The sequence below is a fragment of the Bos indicus genome, chromosome 18 (assembly GCF_029378745.1).
Source record: "Bos indicus isolate NIAB-ARS_2022 breed Sahiwal x Tharparkar chromosome 18, NIAB-ARS_B.indTharparkar_mat_pri_1.0, whole genome shotgun sequence".
Classification (NCBI taxonomy): Eukaryota; Metazoa; Chordata; class Mammalia; order Artiodactyla; family Bovidae; genus Bos; species Bos indicus.
This window is the reverse complement of record NC_091777.1, coordinates 65,453,214-65,476,682: the sequence shown is the minus strand read 5'-3', so window position 1 is coordinate 65,476,682 and position 23,469 is coordinate 65,453,214. Positions and strand designations below refer to the sequence as shown.

General features: G+C 48.1%; 2 protein-coding genes across 4 annotated transcripts in view; both read right to left on the bottom strand.

The window, feature by feature from the left end:
• Positions 1 to 23,469, bottom strand: part of LOC109572315 (zinc finger protein 845-like) — a 63,666-nt gene that overhangs the window by 10,135 nt on the left and 30,062 nt on the right. Inside the window, exons 7-9 of the mRNA XM_070770276.1 lie at positions 12,208 to 12,445; positions 9,114 to 9,240; positions 5,080 to 5,175 (exon numbers count right to left, since the gene is read on the bottom strand). Of these exons, the coding sequence (XP_070626377.1) occupies positions 5,080 to 5,175; positions 9,114 to 9,240; positions 12,208 to 12,445 (461 nt within the window). The remainder of the gene's footprint in view (positions 1 to 5,079; positions 5,176 to 9,113; positions 9,241 to 12,207; positions 12,446 to 23,469) is intronic.
• On the bottom strand, positions 14,917 to 22,989 carry AURKC (aurora kinase C). Of its 3 annotated transcripts, none has more exons than XM_019979007.2 (7): positions 21,923 to 22,989; positions 18,627 to 18,666; positions 18,211 to 18,402; positions 17,685 to 17,823; positions 16,971 to 17,119; positions 15,389 to 15,563; positions 14,917 to 15,222 (listed from the first exon to the last, which is right to left on the bottom strand). In XM_019979007.2, exons 1-7 carry the CDS (start codon positions 21,966 to 21,968, stop codon positions 15,052 to 15,054), a joined length of 912 nt encoding a protein of 303 aa, XP_019834566.2. In that variant the 5' UTR covers positions 21,969 to 22,989; the 3' UTR covers positions 14,917 to 15,051. The 3 variants fall into 3 exon arrangements, with proteins under 3 accessions (XP_019834566.2, XP_019834565.2, XP_019834564.2); XM_019979006.2 differs by lacking the exon at positions 21,923 to 22,989 and adding an exon at positions 18,787 to 19,803 and having other exon boundaries at positions 18,627 to 18,663; XM_019979005.2 differs by lacking the exon at positions 21,923 to 22,989 and adding an exon at positions 18,787 to 19,801.

Sequence of the window (23,469 nt, the reverse complement as noted above, 5' to 3'; positions counted from 1 at the left end):
GAAATGAAAAAGAGGGAATTCCCAGGAGACTCAGTAAAGTTAAAACTCCAGGTTCTCACTGCCAGGGACCCAGGTTCAATCCCTGGTCAGGGAATTAAGATCTCACAAGCCACAAAGTGCAGTCAAAAAAAAAAAAGAGAAAAAGAAATGAGAAATTCAGGAGCAAAAACTTCATTAATTAAAGTGAAAAACTCACTGGAAGTATTCAAACGAAAATTTATACAGAAAGAAGAAATAATCTGCCAAGTTGAACATAGAATAATGTTAAATATTGAGTCTAACAAACAGACAAAAAGGAAAGATTGAACAATAGTGAGTAGAGCCTAAGGCACCTGTGATACACTTAATGAACCAACATACTCACTAAGACATTCCCAGAAAGACAAGAGAGACGGGATCAAAGAGAGTATCTGAAGAGCCGAAGACGTCCCAAAATGGATGAAACGTCCAAGAAGTTCAATGAATTCCAAGAAAAATAAACTCAGACACACACTGAGGAAACTGTAAACAAACTTTTGTAAGGCAAAGAAAAAGTATAGCAAGTACGAAGCAACCTGTTATATACAAGCGATTCTCAATAAGATTATCAGATTTCTCATCAGAAACTTGGGAGGCCAGACACCAGTGGTTCAATAGATTCAAGTGTAAAACAAACAAACAGAAAGTGTCAAGTAAGAATCCTTAATCCGGCAAAACTGTCCTTTAAAAGAGCAAGGAAGAAATTAAGACATCTCAGTATATGAAAGTTGGAGGAGTTTGTTACCACTGGATCTGCTCTGTAAGAAATTCTTCAGGGAGACTTCCAGGGTGAAATGTAAGAACACTAGACAGTAATTCAAAGCCATATGAATAAATAAAGAGCTTTATAATAGTAAATACATGGGCAGTTATTAAAGATAGAATTATTTTGTAACTCTACATTGTGTATTTACATGATTTAGAAGATTGTTTGTTCAAATTGTTAACCTAAAGGCTAGTATTATTATAACTTTAGCTTATAAGTCCATGTGTAGCTTTCTAGAAATTTAAGAGACTAACACATTTAAAAGAATTAGTAGTTTTACGTTTCTAGGCGTACAACATACAAAGATGTAATTTTGTGACACAAACACTTGAAAGGGGTAATGACGGAGCTGTAAAGGATTTCTGATGTTGCTGAAGTTAGGCTGGTATAAAATCATATTAATGGTAAAACTTTAATACATACATCAAATATAATCCCATGATAGCCATAAATACCTAGAGAATGTATGCAGAAGGAAATGAGAAAGGAATTTAAAAGTTTCACTACAAAATATCAACTAAACACCAGACTATAAAGCAAGAATGAGAATCAAAAACTATAACACATATAGAAATCAAATACCAAAATGACAGAAGTCTCTCCATATCACTAACACTTTAAATGTAAATGGTTAAACTCTTCAATTAACAAACAGAAATTAGCAGAATTGATAACACATGACCCAACTATATGTTTTCCACTAGAGACTCACTTCAGATACAAAGACACAAACTGAAAGTCAAAACAGGGAAGAAGATTCTGTACAAATACTAACAAAAAGAGAGCAGACAAATCGTCTACATTAAAATCAGACAAAACGGACTTTAAATCAAAAAAGATTACAAACAACAATGAAAGATATTATATAAGTAAAAGTTATAATATAGCAAGAAAATATGACTGTAAACAACTACATACTGAAAGAAGATCAAAATACATGAACCAAAGAATGAAAGAATGGAAGAGAAAGAGACAACACTACAAAAAACATGGAGGCTTCAATATCCCATTCTGAATAATGGAGAGAACAACCAGACAAAGGGTAAGTATAGAAACAGAAGACTTAACACAAACCGACTGTATCTAACAGATACATACAGAACACTCTACACAACAATAGCATACACATTCCTCTCGAGTATACATGGAACATTTTCCAGAACAGACCATAGGTTAAATCACAAATTAAATCTCAATAGATTTAAAAATATATCAAAAAAAGTATAATTTGTTTCTAATGAAAACAAACAAAAAAAACACCAAAACTTACAGGATGCAGTGAATGCAGTTGTTAAGAGGGAGATTTGTAGCTATAAACACTTTCAGTGAAAAACAAAAAAGATGTCAAGTCAACAACCTAACTTAACAACTTTAGTAGGAAAAGAAAGAAACTAAACCCAAACTAAAGACACACAGGCAATGGAAAAAGAACAGAGAGCCCGGGAAACACACACACGTGGAGCTCTGGGGAATGGAAGAGAAGGGAGAGCAGTTCACAGTAAAAGCAAAGAACATAAAGTAAATGGAGCTAGAAAAATGGGTGACGCTGGGAATGACAACACCGTATTCCTGTCTCACACTATCCTCAAATTCTACCTCACACCAGAAAGAGTTAAATGTCAGGTGCCAAGCTTAGAACATCTTATAATGAGGACATCTTTTTGATATTAGGGATGGAGCAGCACCTATAACTGATAAAAGTATCAGTAATGTACAAAAATTCCTAAAAACAAAAGGCAAATAAGTTAACACCTAGAGTTTTCGATGAACTGACATTTCAAAGAAGAAAATACAGTTGTTCGTCAGTATCCACAGGGGAATAACTGGTGTCAGACACTTCCTGCTCAACACCCAAATCCAAAGATGCTCAAGTCCTTTGCATAAAATGGCAGTTTTTGCATATAACCTACACACATCCTCCTGTGTACTTTAAATTGTCTCTTGCTTGTAATATCTAATACAATGTAAATACTGTGTAAATAATTGCCAGCACAAGGCAAACTCAAGTTTTGCTTTTTCGAGCTTTCTGGGATTTTCTTTTCCTCCAGTGTCTTCAATCCATGCTTGATGAATCCAGAGTCAGAACCTGCAGATGAGGAGGACAACTGTACAAATGGGCCGATAATTACATGATGAGAAGCTAAAGCTTGTGAACAATTAAGGAAATGCAAGGCAAGCTCACCTAAGACACAGTTGTGTCAGTTCGTTAAGCAAAAATAAACATGCCTGAGAGCATGAAAGACAGAACAGGACACAGTCAGTGGAATCTAGAGAATTATAGATGGGCAGATCTCTTTTAGAAAACCACAGCAATTGTCACCTAAACTTGAAAGTTTGCACAGCTACAATCCAACAATTTTACTCCTAAAAATGACAAAAGACAGGCCTAATCGTGTGCAAGATGACCAATACATACAAACGTTCCTGGTAGCACTGTTTATGAGAATGATGAAATGTAAAAAAGTAAATGCCCTAGAGAGTGGATAAATATGAAACAGGAATATTTTTTATTTGCTTCAAGTGCAGAAACTTGGGCACATTTTTATGTTAAGTAGACAAAGGATAAAGTTACTAAGGGGCTTCCCTGGTGGCTCAGAAGGTAAAGCATCTGCCTGCAATGTGGGAGACCCGGGTTTGATCCCTGGGTCAGCAAGATCCCCTGGAGAAGGAAATGGCCACCCGCTCCAGGATTCTTGCCTGGAAAATCCCATGGACAGAGGAGCCTGGCAGGCTACAGTCCATGGGGTCACCAAGAGTCGGACACGACTGAGCGACTTCACTTGCACTTTCAGTTACTAAACAAGCAGTAAATAGAAACACTTTCCCTAAAAGGTGTGACCTAGACTCTGGTTCAAGAACTGGCCATGAAATGTGCCAAGGTCTCTTCCACCAGGGAAAGGAAAACCACAGCCTGGGAATCTGAGTGCAGAAGGGCTGAGGACCAAGCAGGAGTTTACTGTGGAGCCCTGCTGACACCCCAGGGCCATGCGCTGAGACACCGGCACTGGGGAGGCAATCCCTGTCGGGAAGGCCGGACGCAGGGCTGCTGGGGGTGGGTCGAGGGTCTGGGGCGGCATCCAGTCTCCAGCCTGTGCGGACGGCAGGACCACGTGCTCAGGCGTAGGAGGGGAGGAGTGAGCACCGGGATGGGTTCTCTGCCAGGCGTGCTCACTGGCTGCCTGAGATCCTCAGGTGGAGGTGTGTGGAGAGCAGGGGGCAGAGGCTGGGATGCCCCTCTGAGGGGCCACCGATGGCCCCACAAACGCTCACAGGCCAGCTGGGCCACGGAGTGACTAGGAGTGGAAAGAGCACGCCTCTGCAGCAGCCCCAGCATCACATACGACGGCTCCAGTGCCCTCAGCAGCCCAGACGTGGGCACACAGGACAAACGTCACTGGGAGGCTTTACCCAACAGGAGGAGACGGGCGACAGGGGACAAGGGAGGGCTCCTCAGTGTCTGAAACGATAGTTTGGGAAAGGGGAAGCAGAGGAGTGCTGGAGAGGCGCTGGGCAGGGAAGACGTGAACCACACTGTTCATCGTGACTAACGGGACATGGCGGTACCAGCAGCTCACTTCCCACGAGACACTGACTACGGCTCAGACCCTGTGCTGAGCAGTTTTATGTTTTAAAACTGCACACCCCCAGCAACCCCAGGTCAGAGCGACTACCGTTGACTGGCGCCTTTAGGAGCAGACCCCCCTCACCAACCTCCTGCTCCTCTCCTGAGACGGAGGGCTCAGTCACAGCTCTCTGCCCACCCCCCAAGTGTGGCCAAGAGCCCAGTGCCTTCCAGTGGAGGGATCAGAGGGCTGCTGTTTATGGGAGTCAGAGTGGCGTCATCCCCCACTTCTCTGCTAGCTGCAGGGGTCAGGGCACCTGAAGTCACACACTGACGACAGAACGAACCCAGGGCCCCGAGCGGCCGCGTGCTGCAGAGCTCCCCGTGACCCACAGGGACCGGGTGCGAGTCAGAAACAGCGCCTCCACGTGCTTGAGCTCCGAGACGCCGGAGTCCCTCTGACACAGCAGCCAGGCTGCAACTCAGACGAACTTACGTGCAGACACAAGGAGATCCCAAATTTCACTGGGACCACAGAGCTGGTGGTCGGCACCCAGGCCTGAAGCCCAGGACACATCTGAGCTCGTACACCGTTGACCTCGGCGAGGACAGAGGGACCTGGGGTCAAAGGGCTCCGTGGCTTCCAGACCACCAGAGGCCCGAACAAGACGCTTCCCAGGGAACCAGGGCCAGCGGCTTCCGGCAGGGTCTCTGCCCACAGCTTGGCTCCTACCTGCACAGGTGCTTCGGGAGAGGTCTCTCTTCACCGTCCACAGCTCCTGCCCGTGCTCCAGCCGGTAGATCAGCTCAGGTCTGGGGACAGGACACCCTGGGCATGGAGAAAAAAGGAAGACATGGGGGCTTCTGTGAAAACTGGGAAGACCTCTCAGTCTCGTGTGAGACTTCAGGATGCAGACCTCAGAATGAAGCTGCTCCCATGCACACAAAATGCGGAACTGCGACCCAAAAACCAAAGACACGCCACACTGCCATGGAGCTTTATTCCTAACACTAAATCAAAAGCTAATATACAGTTAACATGGTCAAAGGACTGTGTTCAAGCAACTGAAATGCACCACACTACTTCAAAATTGAAATAGATTTATGATGTCATTTAAACAACTGACATATTTGAAATATTGATTCTTTTCGTTCAAAACAAGGTTACGTGTCTCCGTTGCTAAGTTCCGTTTTTAGAACACAAGCAAAGTTTTGTACTGTTCTTTCTACAGACCACAGGTGAGTCTACCCCAGGGTTTCCTCACAGCATTCTCAGCAAGTACATACTACGATCAGCACTTTTCTTTTTTAGCCATGCAGGATCCTAGTTCAGTGACCAAGCATCACACCATCACCCTCTGAATCAGGAGGGCAGAGACTCAACCACTGGACCACCATTTTTTTTAAAGTTAAAGTTCATTTACAATGTCATGTTTGTATCGGGTGTACAGGAAAAGTGATTCACATACACAAATACCCACACTGCTTTTCAGATTCTTTTCCGTTATAGGTTATTATAAGATACTGAATATAGTCCCTGTGCTGTATTAGAACCTTGTTGTTTATCTATTATTATATATAGAGGTGTGTATCTGTTGATCCCAAACTCTTAATTTACCCCTCACCACACCTGCTTTGCTCTTTCGTAACCATAAGTTTGTTTTCGGAGTCTGTGAGTAGCACCATTTTATAGATAAAAACCATACAGAAAGCAACAATCAGGCAGATAATGTGATGTGCCAAAGAGCCCACAACTGGTGAACGGCTGGGCCAACACGGAGCCCAGATCTAACCGTCTCGGCTCTGTGTGCTGTTCCACCACAAAGCTACACAAGCCTGCTCCCAGAGGTGCCGAGTGCAGGTCTAGATGATGAAAATCCTGATGAGTAAAGACAGGAGCGATGGTGGTGAGGCTCGCAATGCTACCCTGCACAAAACCTGGTCACTCCAGGCACTGTTCTGACCCTTTCCAGAAAGTTACCCACTTAGCCCTGTTGCAGCCCCGGGAAGTAAACTCCACCTTACTCCGGTTTACCAAGGAGCACCCCGAGGCCCAGACGCACCCCGAGGCCCAGACGCAGTCTGTAACTGCCCAGGACCACACAGTTTTTAAGGTGCAAAGCAGGGACTAAACACCAGAGTCTGGCTCTGACCCTGGCCTCCCCAACACCACAATGAGGAGGAAACAGCAGACACCCCTGAGTGGGGCCAGCATCCTGAGACCAAGTGCGGGGCAGCTGTGAGGGAGGGATGTGAGCACCGAAATGCAACTACTGGGAGCAGGGCTGGGGAGGGGCAGACTCAGCAGACTTCAGTATTTCATGAACTGTGAGAAAATAATAAAACTGAGACTCCTGCACAGTGATACGGTCACATCTACTGCCATCAATATTTCACTAAAAAAAAGGATTTTTACTTCAAAGGAACCCCACAGAGGACAGCTTCATGAAGTGAAGGTGTATGTTCCTTACTGTTAAGGTTCCACTGTACGAGGCTCGCCACGGAAGCCGAGTTCCCCTGACTGTCCTGAGGGCCAGGCGAGCCCGAGGGTCACACGGGAGGAGCAGAGCAGTGCCCGCATCGGGCCTGCCGTGCGGTCAGTCAGCGACCTGGGTGAGCTCTGACTCGTAGTCACAGTAACGCCAGTGCTACAAGTGACGCTTTTTCTGTTTCTCACATCCCTTCAAAAAGGGATTCCTGTACAGCAATGGTGAGTGGGAAACAGAAACCCAGAGGCTGACAAGTCGATAAGTCAACCTGAAAATGCAGCCAAGGGACTGAACAGTGAGAGTTAAGGGCCAGCGAGCCTGCACCAAGGCTCAGGGATGGCCCCCTGTTGAAGAGAGGAAATTAGCAACAGTTGGGGGGAAGAAGGGTTAAGTACTGAACCACATTTTCCCTAAAGAAGTCAGGAGGCACGAAAAAGAGTAAACGAAGGCCTTCCTCAGGGTCGTTCCCAGTGCCCCTGATGAAGTGTCCGTGAGCCTTCAGAAATGGGGCTTCTCAGCCTCTGGACAACTGACATTCAGATCCAGAAAGTTCTTTGCTGAGGAGAAGGGGAGAGAATGTGTCTCTCCTGCACAGTGTAAGGATGTGTGGAGGCGCTCCGGGTCTTCACTCAGTAAGTGCCTGTAGCAACTCCATCCCAGTGGTGACAACCTATGTCTCCAGACGGGGCCAAGTGTACCTGGGGAATGAGAACCGCTGGCTTAGAGGATGTAAATCAGGTGACAGGGGAGAGCTAGTGTGATGAGGAGGGGCGCTAAGAGAGTTTGTGGTCAGGAAACAGTTGGTGAGGAAGCGAGGTGGCCATGTGCAGAGAAGAGGTGGCCACGTGAAAAGCCAAAATGCCCAAGAACACCCACCAGGAAAACAGGACAGCACCTCAGAGGCCGGAGGCGAGCACGTCAAGTACGTCAGGTACGCACAGAACGGCAAGGCACCAGTGCGACCCGTCAGTGAGCGTGGGGAGAGCCAGGGGAGGCGGGCGGAGGCATCGGGGCTCGATGGTGGGCATTTCTATTTGTTTAATTCTGTTGTAAATTATCTAAATATGTCAAGCTTTTCCTGATTTTGTTCAACCTCCTCTCACTGACATAGAACACAATCCCAGGTCTCTAAGAACACGCCTGTCTCACCGAAGCCCTGGGTTTACAGCCCTCCCTTCCCTCAAACTGAGCAGCCTGAGAGGACCGTCCCTGAGCTGCTGTCTCTCTACTGTGGCTCTCTGGCCCATGCGGACTGGGTCATCCTCAGCTGAGCAGGGCTGTCGTGTCCACCCTCTGGTGCTGAGGGGCATCTCTGGACTCATCACCAGACCCCGGGACCACTCACTCCCACATGTGACGGGCAGATGCAGCAGACGCTGCCCGATGTCTCCTGGGCACAAAACCGCCACATGCTGAGACGCACTCCTCTCCCAGCTTCTCCTTCTCGGACCAGCAGATGATCCCTGCCGAGACTGAGCGAACATGAGACACCCGTGAAGGCGCAGGAGGACAGAGAAGCCCCCTGACTGAGACCCTGCGGCTAGAAAGGACCTGCTGGCACTGAAGGCAAAGGCCTCCTGGGGCCCCGGCTGCCTCACCCTCTTCCTGGAGAACAGCTTGTCACCCACATCCTGTGCACTCGGGTATAGGGGACGCCTGGGAACCGGTCTCATTCGGTCCGCTCCCTCTCTGGAATGTGAAACAGGAACTCAGACAGAGGCCGGTCTGTGCCGGGCCCTGGGCTGAGAGGTTCAGGTGGTCACTTCCTCCTCACGGACACCCCCACCCCCACCCAGAGCCCTGCAGCAGAGAAAGAGCAACAATATAAACACACGAAGAAGTAGAAACAAGGCATCTGGAGCCTTGGAGAGCAGGGATTGGGGTGGTCACTCCTGTCAAACTTGCTGGGGTGCAAAAGCCATTCTGAAAAGACAGGGACGTGAGCAAAGCCAGAGAAAGAAGCCAGGACGGAAGCCCCAGAAGCCAGGGTAGAATCCTGGTTCTCCTATTCCAGTCCCATGTGGCCCGACTGGAAATGCTGCCTTTGGGTTCTGCAGAACATTCATTTCTTCCACCACTTTCTAAGAGCCAAAGGGGAACTTTATTCAAAGAGACACAGAGACAGCAGGCAAGAGGAGGTGACTCTCAAGCATGAGTGAAACTGTGAGAAAGCAGGGGGGAGGGAGGACTCCTGAGCCCTTCCTGAGAAGCCAAGATGGAGCCAGGGTCCGGGATGCACGGGGTGGTCGGGGCCCGCACAGCAGAGCAGGAGCCTTACCCAGAGACACCAGGAGGCCGCAGTTCTCCAGCATCACCTCCTGGTACAGGGTCCTCTGGGCCGGGTCCAGATGCCCCCACTCCTCCTGGGTGAAGGTCACAGCCACGTCATCGAAGGTCACAGACAGCTGCAATGTCAAATACAGATAGCAGCGTCAGCTTTGGGACGACCGGGTGGGATTGGAGCTTGTCCCTGCGTCTCTGGTAAAGGCGCAGCAAGGTCGAGGCCCTCATCGCCGGGCACCTCCTCCGCACTGGGCTGAAGAGGGGGTGGGCAGTGCTGTGGGCATAACACAGTACAGCCCTACTTCAGATCCTGGGCGTGTGGTTCCCGAGCACTCCGAAAAAGCAGGTCGCATGGTGATTTTGGATTCCCACTGCAAATACAAGTTACATTTAGGACTTCCCTGGCGTCCAGTGGTTAAGAATCCACCTACCAACGCAGGGGACATGGGTGTAATCCCTGGTCCACGAAGATGTGACATGCTTCGGGGCAAGCACACCCGTGTGCCACAACTACTGCAGCCCGTGAGCCCTAGAGCCCCTGCTCCGCAACAAGAGAAGCCACCACAGTAAGTCCATGCACAACAACGAAGAGGAGCCGCCCTGCTCGCTGCAACGAGAGAAAGCCTCCACAGCAACGAAGACCCAGTGCAGCCAAGGGTAAATGCAAGTTTTACAATGTTTACACCGCGCCGCAGTCCACTAAGGGTGCAATAGCGCTATGGCTGCTGCTAAGGCTTCAGTCGTGTCCGAATCTGTGCGACCCCAGAGACGGCGGCCCACCAGGCTCCCCGTCCCTGGGATTCTCCAGGCAAGAACACTGGAGTGGGCTGCCATTGCCTTCTCCAATGCATGAAAGTGAAAAGGGAAAGTGAAGTCGCTCAGTCGTGCCTGGCTCTTAGCGACCCCATGGTCTGCAGCCTACCAGGCTCCTCTGTCCATGGGATTTTCCAAGCAAGAGTACTGCAGTGGGGTGCCCTAAGACAATAATTTGGATCCCTTAATTAAAAAGTACTTTATTGCTAAAAAACGCCAACCATCATCGTGAGCTGTAACCTTGTTGCAGGTGGAACATCTCAACTACTGTGAGAAACTACCACCGTGTGACCCAAAGACACAAAGGAAAGCAAATGATGCAAGGCTGCCACAAACCTTCAGTCTGCGAGAAAGACAACAGCAACAAAAGCACAGAATCCACAAACACGACAAAGAAAAGTGTGAGCACAGAGCACACAGAAGCCTCCCACGCAGGAGCCCTTGGAAAATGACGGAAGGACTAGGACTGAGGGATGCAGACAGAGGGATGCTACAATGTCAGAGGAATGAGTATATAGTGATAATACTACTACAAATAATGTTAAGCACAGCCGCAGGGGCTACCCAGGTGGCTCAGTGTTAAAGAACCCACCTGCCAATGCAGGAGACTCGGGTTCAATCCCTGGGTCAGGAAGATCCCTGGAGAAGGAAAAGGCAACCCACTCCAGGATCTTTGGTGGGAAATGCCTGGACAGAGGAGTCTGGCAGGCTACAGCCCGTGGGGTCACGAAGTGTGAGATAGGGCTGAGCAACTGAGCCACCACCACCTGCGCTTCACTGGTCCTGCTAGTTGCCCGCCCCGTGCTGAGAGCATTACGTCATGTCCAAAAGCAACGAACAGGACTTCCCTAGATGTCCAGGGGCTAATACTCCACACTCCCAATGCACAGGTCCCAGGATCAATCCCCGGTCAAGGAACTAGATCCCACACGCCACAACTAAGAGTTCACGTGCCGCAGCTAAGAACCTGCACAGCCAAACAAATAAACATTAAAAACAAAAGGCAACTAAGTCCCTAGTTCTCAAGTCACCATTTTCCCCAGTGACTCCTAACTAAAAACACTCCACAGTCTGCCTTGTAATCTTACTCCCACCACCACATACTGGACATACTCTGTACACTCTCCTGAAACGTGCAGCAGATGCACGACCACATCCCTGTATGATCAGAACCACTCAGTAAACATAAACAATTCAGCCACCCCACTCTCAGATGAAGAGCCCTACTACTGCAGACCCATCATTTAAATGCTCCAAGACACTGGCTCATGGTTTTTTCACCTTACACAGTGCTCACATCTTTGTATATCAAGTTTGTTTTTTTTTTTTTTTTTCTGCAGCTCTGCTCAGCTTGTGGGACCCTAGCTCCCCAACAAGGGATCAAACCCAGGCCCGTGGCAATGAGAGCGCAGAGTCCTAACCGCTGGACCACCAGGGAATTATTAGTTTTCTTGAGTTAATACTTCAATTAAATGTGTGCAAATTCCTAATAAATTGACTGGTTCATACATAGGAATCCTGCAAAAACTCATTTCTGGTGTTAGATAAACTCTTATCACTAGGGACATTTGGGGCAGGTAGGTCAAGAGAAACAAAATTAACTAGGGCCTCAACAATGATTACCAGATGATATGTTTAATTAATTAAAACTCTTTAAGGAAGGGGACAGGGGACTTCCCTGGTGACCAGTGGCTAAGACTCAGTGCTCCCAATGCGGGTTGCATCCCTGGTTAGGGAACTAGATACCACATGCTGGTGTACCTAAATAAAAACATAACTCAAAACTCTCTGGCATATAATCCAACAGCACCCTCCATGACTGTTTAAGCGTGCACCTATGGATGGGCTTTCTCTGGTTGGTCTAAGTTATAAGTGGGGAAAAGAATTAGGGAAAGGGTTAATTATTAATCAAGTCCTGGCCATTTGCAGCCGAGGAAACAAATGTCACTGTTTCTCTTCCTGGAAGCTCTAAAGATAGGAATTTGACTTCAGGCAAGTCTGACTTAGACCGGGCAGGACTCCTGGGTTATTGACTGTAGATGACGGGCTAGGTTCCTAGGCAGGTTATTTGCCAAAGTTTCAATTTTATACTCCATCTATTTTCCATTTGTATATTCAGGCTTGCGTGTTCTAGGACTAGAGATAAAGTGAGTGACGAGCCAGCTCCACTGGTCTCACACAAACACAACTGCAGAGAAACTCAATGCCTCTCCTGAATTCCACCCAGCTCAGGAGCTCTCTCCGAATCAGCAATGCCAGGAACACCGTCCACTCACCCGCGCCGGGTCCATCCACGCCGCCGCCATCATGGGCCCCTGAGGAGATAGCGGGACCCGGAGAGGCGGCGACAGAGGCGAGTCCCGCGGGTTCAGCCGACCGCCGCTCGCTCCTTGCTCTGGGCGAGGTGGCCGATCACGGGGAGGCTCACAGCCAGCTCGAACGCGCGCAAGGGAACCCAAGCCACCTTTCTGCTCATTTGCGAAGACGGCACTGGAAGAAGCCACAGAAGAGCTTTACCCTTCCCGACAGCTGGCGTGGACCGAGCCGTCGCACGCAAATGACGTCCACCACCGGTGGGGCCGGAAGTCCCACCTCCCCGCAGGAAATGCCCCCTCCCTGGGCCGTCATTGGCCCAGCGCCTGCTGCAGTCGCGCAGTGTAGCACTTTCTGGGTAATGTAGTTTTTTCTGTGCAGACAACAGGCAGTGGAGCGCGTGTTCAGTCGCTCGGTCGTGTCCCACTCTTTGCGATCCCATGGACTGCAGCACGCCAGGCTTCCCTGTCCATCACCAACTCCCAGAACTTGCTCAAACTTATGTCCATCGAATCGGCGAACCCCATGAACAGTGTGAAAAGGCAAAAAGAGCCGCTCTACCTCGATGTAAAATATTTAGGAGATCCAAAGCCCCGAATCAGACCCTCTTCACAGCAGGCACAGCTCGGGGGGAGCGAGGGAGCACTAACGGCGCAGGTGAAAAACCATGAATCAACGTATTGGAGCATTTTTTCTTTTTTCTTTTTGGTTGGGCACAGTGTTCCGAGTCCTAACTACTGGACCGCCAAGGAATTCCCTTGGAGCGTTTAAATGATAAATCTGCAATGATGGGACTGTTCATCCGAGAGGAGTGGCTGAATTGTTTGTGGTTCTAGTCATACAGAGATGTGGTCCCGCCTCTGCTGGACATCTCATATTGAGAAGAATATTGAATATGGTGGTGGGAGTAACAAGGCAAACTCTACATGGGGTGTTTTTTAGTCAGAAGACACAGAGGTGAAAAAGATGCCTGCAAGGGTGGAGGACTTCCTGGTGCTCCAGTAGCTTAGACTTGGCGATCCCAATGCAGGGGACCCGGGGTTCCATCTCTGGTCAGGGAACTAGATCCCACATGCTGTAACTAAGAGGTTGCATGCCCCAGGGAGGAGATCAGAGATCCTGAGTGTCCTAAGACCCCGCACAGCCAAATAAACAATTATTTAGGGGGGGAAAAGCGCCTGCAGTGAACAAAGAACATGTTTGAGCTCCCCACTGGGTAGTTTGGATATTTATTGCTATTTATTCTTGCTTTTGAATTGTGGTGCTGAGGACGACTCTTGAGAGTCCCCTGGACTGCAAGATCAAACCAGTCAATCTTAAAGAAAATCAACTGTAAATATTCATCAGAAGGACTGATGCTGAAGCTCCAATACTTTGGCCATCTGATCTGAAGAGCTAACTCACTGAAAAAGACCCGAATGCTGGGAAAGATTGAGAGGACAGGAGGAGAAGGGGGTGACAAAGGATGAGATGGTTGGATGGCATCACTGACTCAATGGACATGAATCTGAGCAAACCCTGGGAGACGGTGGAGGACAGGGAGACATGGTGTGCTGCAGTCCATGGAGTCACAAAGAGTCAGACATGACTTAGCAACTGAATGTCAGTTTTTGGTAGATGAAGGGAGGAGCTGCCACCGGAAGGATTCGGAGGGGAGGCTGGAAGAGCACTTCTGCAAATGCTGCAAGCAAAGGTTAGATTTCAGAAGAGTTTGGAGATTGGTTTTTCCTGATGCAATCAGAACATGACAACACCACATACATGCTAGTGAATTCATTTGAGAATTGGGTGGCATTGATGTGCAGCAACACATCTTATCTTAAAGATGGAAGCATGTTGGATGTCAGTATAAAGAGAGGGGAGTGTGTGATCACGGGGTTAATTAGTCCTGTTTTACAAAGGACATTCTACTGAAAACCTGGGGAAGAGTAAAGTGAGTCTAGGGGCCCCTGAGGGGTAGGTAATGCACCCTTGGACTGCAAAGAGATCCAACCAGTCCATCCTAAAGGAGATCAGTCCTGGGTGTTCATTGGTAGGACTGATGTTGAAGCTGAAACTCCAATACTTTGACCACCTGATGCGAAGAGCTGACTCATTTGAAAAGCCCCTGATGCTGGGAAAGATTGAGGGCAGGAGGAGAAGGGGACAAGAGAGGATGAGATGGTTGGATGGCTTCACCGACACAATGGACATGGGTTTGGGTAAACTCCGGGAGTTGGTGATAGGGAGGCCTGGTGTGCTGCGGTTCATGGGGTCGCAAAGAGTTGGACACGACTGAGCAACTGAACTGAACTGAATGCACCATCAGAGTGGTTATCCGCATAACGTAATAACTAGTTTTCAGGAAGAGTGCTTAAGTCACAATACCTGTGACCCAGGAAGAGCATCAGTTAGGGCTGCTCTCATGGGAAAGTTTCTACAAGAAATAAAGACTTCACCCAGTCACACACCAACACATGCAAAGACCTGTGTGGGACATCCCTGGTAGCCCAGTGGTTAAGAATCCACCTTGCAATGCAGGGGACGCAGGTTCCATCCCTGATGGGGGAACTGAGATCCCACAAGCAGAAGAGCAACTGAGCCTAGAGTCTATACGCTGCAATGAAAGATGCAACAAAGCTCCTGCAAATAAGACCAGACGCAGCCAAACGATGTTTTAAAAAGAGACTTGGTACAAAATGATTCAACTTTTATTAAGTATGATAATAAAATGATGCATCTTAAAAGAGAAGAAACACAAGACAAGTGAGCTACCAGAGCCAACGGTGCTCCATGAGCAATCCCAAAGGGATAGGGGCGGACAGGGCTCAGAAAGCCATAGGAACAGATGGGGGCAGCACCCTCTGAGAGTGGGCCCGGATCCATGGGTGTTCCAAGACCCGGACCAAGGGCAGCCTCTCCAAGGGCTGGAATCTGAGAAGCTTGGAGATCAGGTCCCGAGCCCCCGAAGACATTGATGGAGGAAACCTTAAATCTACCTGATGAGGCCAGAGAAGTATGGTTAATTGCCTTGATCCATTCAAGGCACTGTCCTAGATCTTAGTAGACCACCACTGTATGTGCCCCAGGCTCCGCAGGCCCACCCACCTCCCCACCCCCTACCAACCAGTTCCCGCATGAATGCCCAGAGTGTGGCCATCCCACCTTGAGGATGCGTCTGTAGGTCTCACTAGTGGAGGCACTCTCAAAGGGTGGATTTCCTACCAGCAACTCATAGCAGAGCACCCCAATGCACCATAGATCCACCTTTTCATCATATGTTCTCCCCTCGATCATTTCTGGGGGCAAGTAGTCCAGCGTCCCACACGTGGTCCTTCTCCTAGAGGGTTGCAGAGAAAGGGGCATAAGTACAAGAGAAGGTGTCCGTCCCCAGCTTCCAGGCCCAGGAAGTCCCTTCCCAAGCACAGGAATCAGGAAACACCACGTTTTAACATGCATCAAGGTTCCGAGACCACAAGTACTGGGACCCATCAATTCCATATTCTGAGATTCTTTCTACAATTATTTATATTTAGCTCATGATCCAGGAAGTTTTCACAAGGAAGATTTGAAACAAATTGATGGTGCAACAAGAGAGACCAAGTAAATTCAGTTTAGTTCAGTTCAGTCGATAAGTCGTGTCCGACTCTTCTCGACCCCATGAATCACAGCACGCCAGGCCTCCCTGTCCATAACCAACTCCCAGAGTTCACTCAGACTCATGTCCATCGAGTCAGTGATGCCATCCAGCCATCTCATCCTCTGTCGTCCCCCTTGTCCTCCTGCCCCCAATCCCTCCCAGCATCAGAGTCTTTTCCAATGAGTCAACTCTTCGCATGAGGTGGCCAAAGTACTGCAGTTTCAGCTTCAGCATCATCCCTCCAAAGAAATCCCAGGGCTGATCTCCTTCAGAATGATCTCCAAGTAAATTAGTCATGCTTTTTTTTTTTTTTTTTTCAAATTTTAGACTTTTTATTTTGTATTGGGGTATAGCCAATTAAAGAATCTGCCTGCAATGCAGGAGACCTGGGTTGGGAAGATCCCCTAGAGAAGGAAATACCAACCTCACTTCAGTATTCTTGCCTGGGGAATTCCAGGGACAAAGGAGCCTGGTGGGCTACAGTCCACGGGGTTGCAAAGAGTCAGACACGGCTGAGTGACTTTCACTCATATAGCTGATTAACAATGTTGTGGTAGTTTCAGGTGAACATCGAAGGGACTCAACCATATGTATACATGTATTTATGTCCACGTGTGTGTGTGTTAAGTCACTTCAGCCACATCCAGCTCTTTGCAGCTCCATGGACTATAGCTGACAGGCTCCTCTGTCCATGGGATTCTCCAGGCAAGAATACTGGAGTGGGTTGCCACGCCCTCCTCCAGAGGATCTTCACGACCCAGGGATGAAACCCACATCTCTTGCATTGGTAGGCAGGTTCTTTACAGCTAGCACCACCTGTGAAGCCCTATATACATGTATAATCATGCTTTGTTGATAGAGTAAAATTTGTGGAATTATGGCACAATAGTTCTTGATGTATTTACATGGAAATTTATTGATAAACTTATATGTTAAGAGGATTTAAAACAAAAGGTATAGTTGAACCCCGTTCTTTCAGTCAACAAATATGTATTAGAATATGCATTTCAAAAGGCAGTATTTAAATACAAACTCAGTTTGTATCTGGGTCTTACATGTGAGATGAATTAAACTAGATCATTCTTAACTGGCACCCACTGGACCTACCTCAGAGAGGGGGTGTGCACAGACCAGCCGAAGTCTGCAATCTTCACTTCACCCATAAGCCCCAGCAGCAGGTTCTCCGGCTTAATATCCCTGTGAATCACCTTCCTTTCATGGCAGTAGATCAGAGCATCTGCCAACTCCTCTATTATCTGTGTGAGAAATGAAAAAGCAGTCTGGAAATGAAGCCAGCCACGAGAAGATGATGATTAATGCTTGATTACCCATCTGGAGCCCTCCCAAAATCTCTTGCTTCCTATTTCTAAGTCAGTTCCACTCATTTATTTCAGTGAACTCCCTCAGAGCATTTCATGTTTCTTTCCATAAGGTAGTGCGGTTAGATTCTGTTGCTCACAACCAAAGAATCCAAACTTACACACAGTACTTATTAATATTCTGGGGTAATTATTAGGGTATCCACATGGAAGAGGAAATGGCAACTCACTCCAGTATTCCTGCTGGGGAAACCCCTTGGACAGAGGAGTCTGGTGGGGGTTACAGTCCATGGGGGTCGCAAAGAATTGGACACGACTGAGCATTAGGGTATCCAAATATGAAGTTGTAGGATGTAAGTCACTATATATAACTTAGTGTCACTATATATAATTTATAGAATGAAATAAAGAAAGAAGCCACGTGGACACTCATGAAAGCCTCAAGCAATGACCCCCACACCAGCCCATTGTAAACTCGTGAACCTGAGCCCTCCCGCCTCACCGTGGCTGTACGCTGTTCATCAAACGTGTGACTCCTTTGCAGCGCCTTGTAGAGCTCGCCCTTTGGGGCATATTCTAAAATCAGGTACACCCGGCGCGCATCATGGAAGTAGTTGTACAGGCGCAGGATATTGGGGTGTCTGGAGGACAGAAGGAGTAAGTGTCAAGACTGCTCCCTAAAAAAACAAAACACAGCTCCCTGAGGCCCAACTCAAGATGCTATTATAAGTGACTGGTCACACAGAGGGGCAAATTGTGCTGGGACCTGTATAGGAACCGCTCCGTCTGTAAATTTGTGAGCGGAAAACGAAGCAGGTGTCAGAATTCGAGTGTCTGACGCAGGGAGCTTTACATGGTATAACTGGAATGAATTGCAGAGGGGAAAAAAAATCTTTAAGATGCAAGCAAACGGCTTATTTGGAGGTAGTACGGGGGGAAACGCTGAGTTCAGATGCAGAGACGGAACAGGAAAACAGGAAAGAGAAAAAAATAAGAACCGGCACAGGAAGCTCACAGACTATCCTTACTGGAGATGGGCCTGGATTTCAACTTCCCTGCGCAGCTGGTGTTCCAGGCCTTCCTTCTCTATCTGGGACTTGAACAGGATTTTCAGGGCCACGATGAAATGGTTTTTCTTCAGGCGAGCCAGGTACACATTCCCAAATTTTCCCTTGCCGAGAGGACGCCCGATTTCAAAATCATCAACTGTGAAACGCCGCCTGACAGGAAAGAAAGCAGAGCGCCTCCGTTTCGGAGGTGAGTGGAGAGTCAGGGGTCCCTCGTGCTCGCCTTCCGCTTTCACTGTTTCCCTCCTCGGGCCCCTTTTCCTTCTTAAGGGCTCAGCCACGGTGTTGGGTCCATAACTGTCGGTCCCCTAAGGCAACACTTCACACACTCGGTCCCACTTCCCTTCCTCTTCCTGATAAAAAACAAATGCGCTCACGCGGTTGGGGCTCCGGGCACCGTTTGACCTGCTGCAGCTACTGAAAAAAGAAAAGAGATGTCCATCCTTTGTTCTGTGCACCCCCTCACCCCCAACACCCGACCCCAGGCCTGTCTTCTAAACACCCTCTTTCTCTGTTCCTGGTACATAACCCTTCCACCTGCGTGCTGCATCCCGCCCGCCTTCCTCGCAGTTCCTCGATGGCTCATGACCAGAGACGGTGTGGAGGAGGACGCCCTGCGGAGCTGGGTGTCCAGGCAGGAGGTAACATTCAGGTTGAGGCTCCTGTAGTCGCCACTTGCTCCCTTACAGACTCGGGGAACCAGCTACGCGGCAACCTACTATGAGGACCCCCTCTCAGGGACTGAATCGGGGCAACTTTGTGCATACACACGCTAGGATATTTATACTATGTTCTCTGGCCCCATTGGCCGAGCAGGTAGTTCCTGGTTGACTCCCATTGGTTAAAATTTCTGACGATTAGGCAGCATGCTCAACGGAAGGAGCAAGAATGAGCGCTTCCGGTCCGGTGACTGGAGGCGGGACTTAGGGGACTGGGCCAATAAGAGGGCCGGGCATGGAGCCAAGAAGGTCGGAAACGCCCCAGAAAGACACAAGTGGAGGTAAAGGGATCAAGCGGGGAGTGGTGTGCAGAGTCTGTGCTGCTCAGTTCAGTTCAGTTCAGTCACTCAATCGTGTCCTACTCTTTGCGACCCCACAGACTGCCGCACCAGGCCTCCCTGTCCATCACCAACTCCGGAGATTGCTCAAACTCATGTCCATCGAGTCACTGATGCCATCCAACCATCTCATCCTCTGCCGTCCCCTTCTCCTCCGCCTTCAATCTTTCCCAGCATCGGGGTCTTTTCAAATGAGTCAGGTCTTCTCATCCGGTGGCCTAGGTATTGGAGCTTCAGCTTCAGCATCAGTCCTTCCAATGAATATTAAGGACTGATTTCCTTTAGGATTGACTGGTTGGATCTCCTTGAAGTCCAAGGGACTCTCAAGAGTCTTCTCCAAAACCCCAGTTCAAAAGCATCAATTCTTTGGTGCTCAGCTTTCTTTATAGTCCAACTCTCACATCCATACATGACTATGGGAAAAACCATAGCTTAGACTAGACAGACCTTTGTTGGCAAAGTAATGTCTCTGCTTTTTTATATGCTGTCTAGGTCGCTCATAGCTTTTCTTCCAAGGCTTTCATGGCTGCACTCACCCTCTGCAGTGATTTTGGAGCTCAAGAAAATAAAGTCTGTCATATGTTCAGGTACTTTCTTTCTAGTCCTAGTTTGTGGATTTTTTGTTAAAATCATGAATTCTGTCAAAGGCTTTTATAATATCAATTGAGATGATCATGTGGGTTTTTATCTTTCATTCTGTTGTCTTTCCATTACAGGAGTAAACTGCATTTGGTCGTGGTATATGATCCTTTTGATATGGTACTTAATTTGTTTTGCTAATATTTTGTGCAGGGTTTTTTCATCCTATTCCTAAGAGATATTTCTTTGTAGGCTTTTTGTTTTGTTTTGTTTTGGCTGTAGTCACTATGTGCAATGATTTTGAAGCCCCCAAAAAATAGTCTCTCACGGTTTCCTTTGTTTCCCCATCTATTAGCCATGAAGTGAGTGGACCAGATGCCATGATCTTAGCTTTATGAATGTGAGTTTTAAGCCAACTTTTTCACTCTGCTCTTTCACTTTCATCAAGAGGCTCTTTAGTTCTTTGCTTTCTGCTATAAGAGTGGTGTCATCTGCGTATCTGAGGTTATTGATATTTCTCCTGGCAGTCTTGATTCCAGCTTGTGCTTCATCCAGCCTGGCATTTTGCATGATGTACTTTACATATAAATTAAATAATCAGGGTGACAATATACAGCCTTGACATACTCCTTCCCCAATTTGGAATCAGTCCATTGTTCCTTGTCCGGTTCTAACTGTTACTTCCTGACCCGCATATGGATTTCTCAGGAGGCAGGTCAGGTGGTCTGGTATTCCCATCTCTTTAAGAATTTAAGAATATTCCATGGAACGCATAGTATCTGATTTTGGCTTCCCTTGTGGCTCAGCTGGTAAAGAATCCGCCTACAATGTGGGAGACCTGGGTTCGATCCCTGGGTCAGGAAGATCCCCTGGAGAAGGGAAAGACTACCCACTCCAGTATTCTGGCCTGGAGAATTCCATGGACTGTCTAGTATCTGAATGAATGAACATGTATATAAATCTCTGAGGGAGTGAGTTAAGAAAGTCAGTGACATAAGGAAGTGTGTGTGCTAAGTCCTTTCAGTCGTGTTCAACTCTTTGCCACACCATGGACTGTAGCCCTCCAGCTCCTCTGTCCATTGGATTCTCCAGGCAAGAATACTGGAATGTCTAACCATTCCCTTCTCCAGGGGATCGTCCCTAACCCAGGGATCAAACCTGCATCCCTTACGTCTCCTGCAATGGCAGGCTGGTTCTTTACCACTAGTACCACCTGGGAAGCCAGACGGCCAGTGTGACTGACGAGAAATCAACGGCAGGAAGCTGCCAGGGTGTTGCACTGAAGAGCCAGTTCTGGCTCCTTGTTGGATCTGTTTCTTTGACTTTAACCTTTGCTTTTAGTTATTTTGGCTTGTTTGCTTTTGTTATGATAATCATACATAATAGCCTGCCTCGGGGAACCCTCCCCTCAGCCTGACTGTTAAACTGAAGTACCTTTATTCAGCTCACAGAGAGACAATCTGACCCAGCTCACCTGTGAATGGTTGCACTAAAGAAGAAATTAACACATCTGGTATTGTTTTGCAAAATAAAGGGCCATTTTACTTTACTTCCTCACCTCCTCTCCCTCTCTGTTTTAGAGAAGAACCTGCCATCCAGACCAAGGTAAGGTGATTATTTTGAGACTTTAGTCTGCCATCCTCTCTGTCAGCCGGCTTTCTAAATAGTCGTATTCCTTGCCTCAATACCTGTCTTTGATTTTATTGGCCTGTCGTGTGGTGAGCACAGTGAGCTTAGACTCAGTAACAGGGACGTGTTATGCTGTTGGCACACACCAGGACCAAGTGCAACTCAAGCTGCCCCAGCTTGAGGGTCCTGTCCTATTCAGGCTGTTCCTCAGGTTCCTCCTCAACCACTCACATGCATGAGGGTCACCGTGGTGGAGCTCCCTGACATCTGCTTCTGTCTCCAGATATCCTATGGCTTGTGTGCCCTCCCTCAATACACCTGCCTCCCCCAGCCCAGGACTGCCCAGGCCATTTGGCATGGGGGCAAAGACCCATAGCTGCACTTACTGCTCCCCTCTCATGTACTTACTACAGTACAGCTGACCCTTAAATGAGGGCTGGGGTGGGGTTGACATTCAGCACTGTCAAAAATCCACACATAGGACTTCCTTGGTGGTCCAGTGGTTAAGACTCCGTGCTTCCACTGCAGGGGGTACAGGATCGATCCCTCATTGGGGAAGATTCATGTGGCATGCAGTGTGGTGCAACCAAAAAAAAAAAAAGGAAAAAAAATCCACATTTAAGTTATGGTTAGCCCTTGGTCTTACCACCAGGGTTCTTGGACTCCTTAATCAATAGAAATGGATGAGTGTTGTAGAAAAAATAGAAATGAAGTTTTTCCTTCTCTAAGAACAGACATTACTTTACCAACAAAGGTCCATCTAGTCAAGGCTATAACCATAGCCTTCCAGTGGTCATGTATGGATGTGAGAGTTGGACTGTGAAGACAGCTGAGCGCTGAAGAATTGATGCTTTTGAACTGTGGTGTTGGAGAAGACTCTTGAGAGTCCCTTGGACTGCAAGGAGATCCAACCAGTCCATTCTGAAGGAGATCAGCCTGGGTGTTCTTTTGAAGGAATGATGCTAAAGCTAAAACTTATTGGAAAAGACTCTGATGCTGGGAGGGATTGGGGGCAGGAGGAGAAGGGAACGACAGAGGATGAGATGGCTGGATGGCATCACCCACTCGATGGATGTGAGTTTGAGTGGACTCCGGGAGATGGTGATGGACAGGGAGGCCTGGCGTGCTGCGATTCATGGGGTCGCAGAGTCGGACACGACTGAGCGACTGAACTGAACTGAACTGAAGAACAGAAAAGTAAAGGGAACAGTGAGCAGTATAGAGAAGAAACTTGGACGGGCCTGAAAGACCTCCTGAGGTGCTAGCCTGCTGTATTCTCCCCTCACCGGGCAGAGAAATAAAGCCATCTTTCTATGTCCTCTAAACTCTGTCTCTGTATTTTTCATTTGGCATTGGTGGGCAGACAAAGTCATAACCTTGGTGATAACAAAGAGGCCTGAGGAGAAATTCAGGCAAGACTTCATAGGCAAGACTCCTGCTGCAGGAGGGAGAAAACAAGAACAGGTTCCCTGACTCACTCCCTGGAGGGCGGGGGACGAGTTGGTCTCTTAAACCAGGTGAGGGTAGGGGTGGGCCCGGGGTGGGCCCAGGGATGGGGATGGAGACGTGGCTTAGGTTGTCTGCCACCCGCTGGCTGGTGCTGTGTGCAGCGAGCATGCCAGTACACTGTTCTTGCTCCCATCAGGGTCCATTTGTTCCCAGCTCATCAGAAACCGCAGTTGAGTTTTTGGTCTTTTTGTATCTTATTGCTCATAATCTTACACATGCAGGCAGTTATTTTTAGTCCCTTATAGTTTCTTTGTATTTTGTTGCTGGAGGAGATGTTTGTCCAGCTGAAAGTCATACGCAAGGGTTCCAGCCTATCTTATCAGCATTCGCCATTCCTCTGTATCCTTGCTTCTGCATCTAGGAACTCTACCAACCCGGGATGGCACAGTACTATAGTACACTGGACGAGAAATCTGCATGTAAGTGGACCTACGCAGTTCAGACCC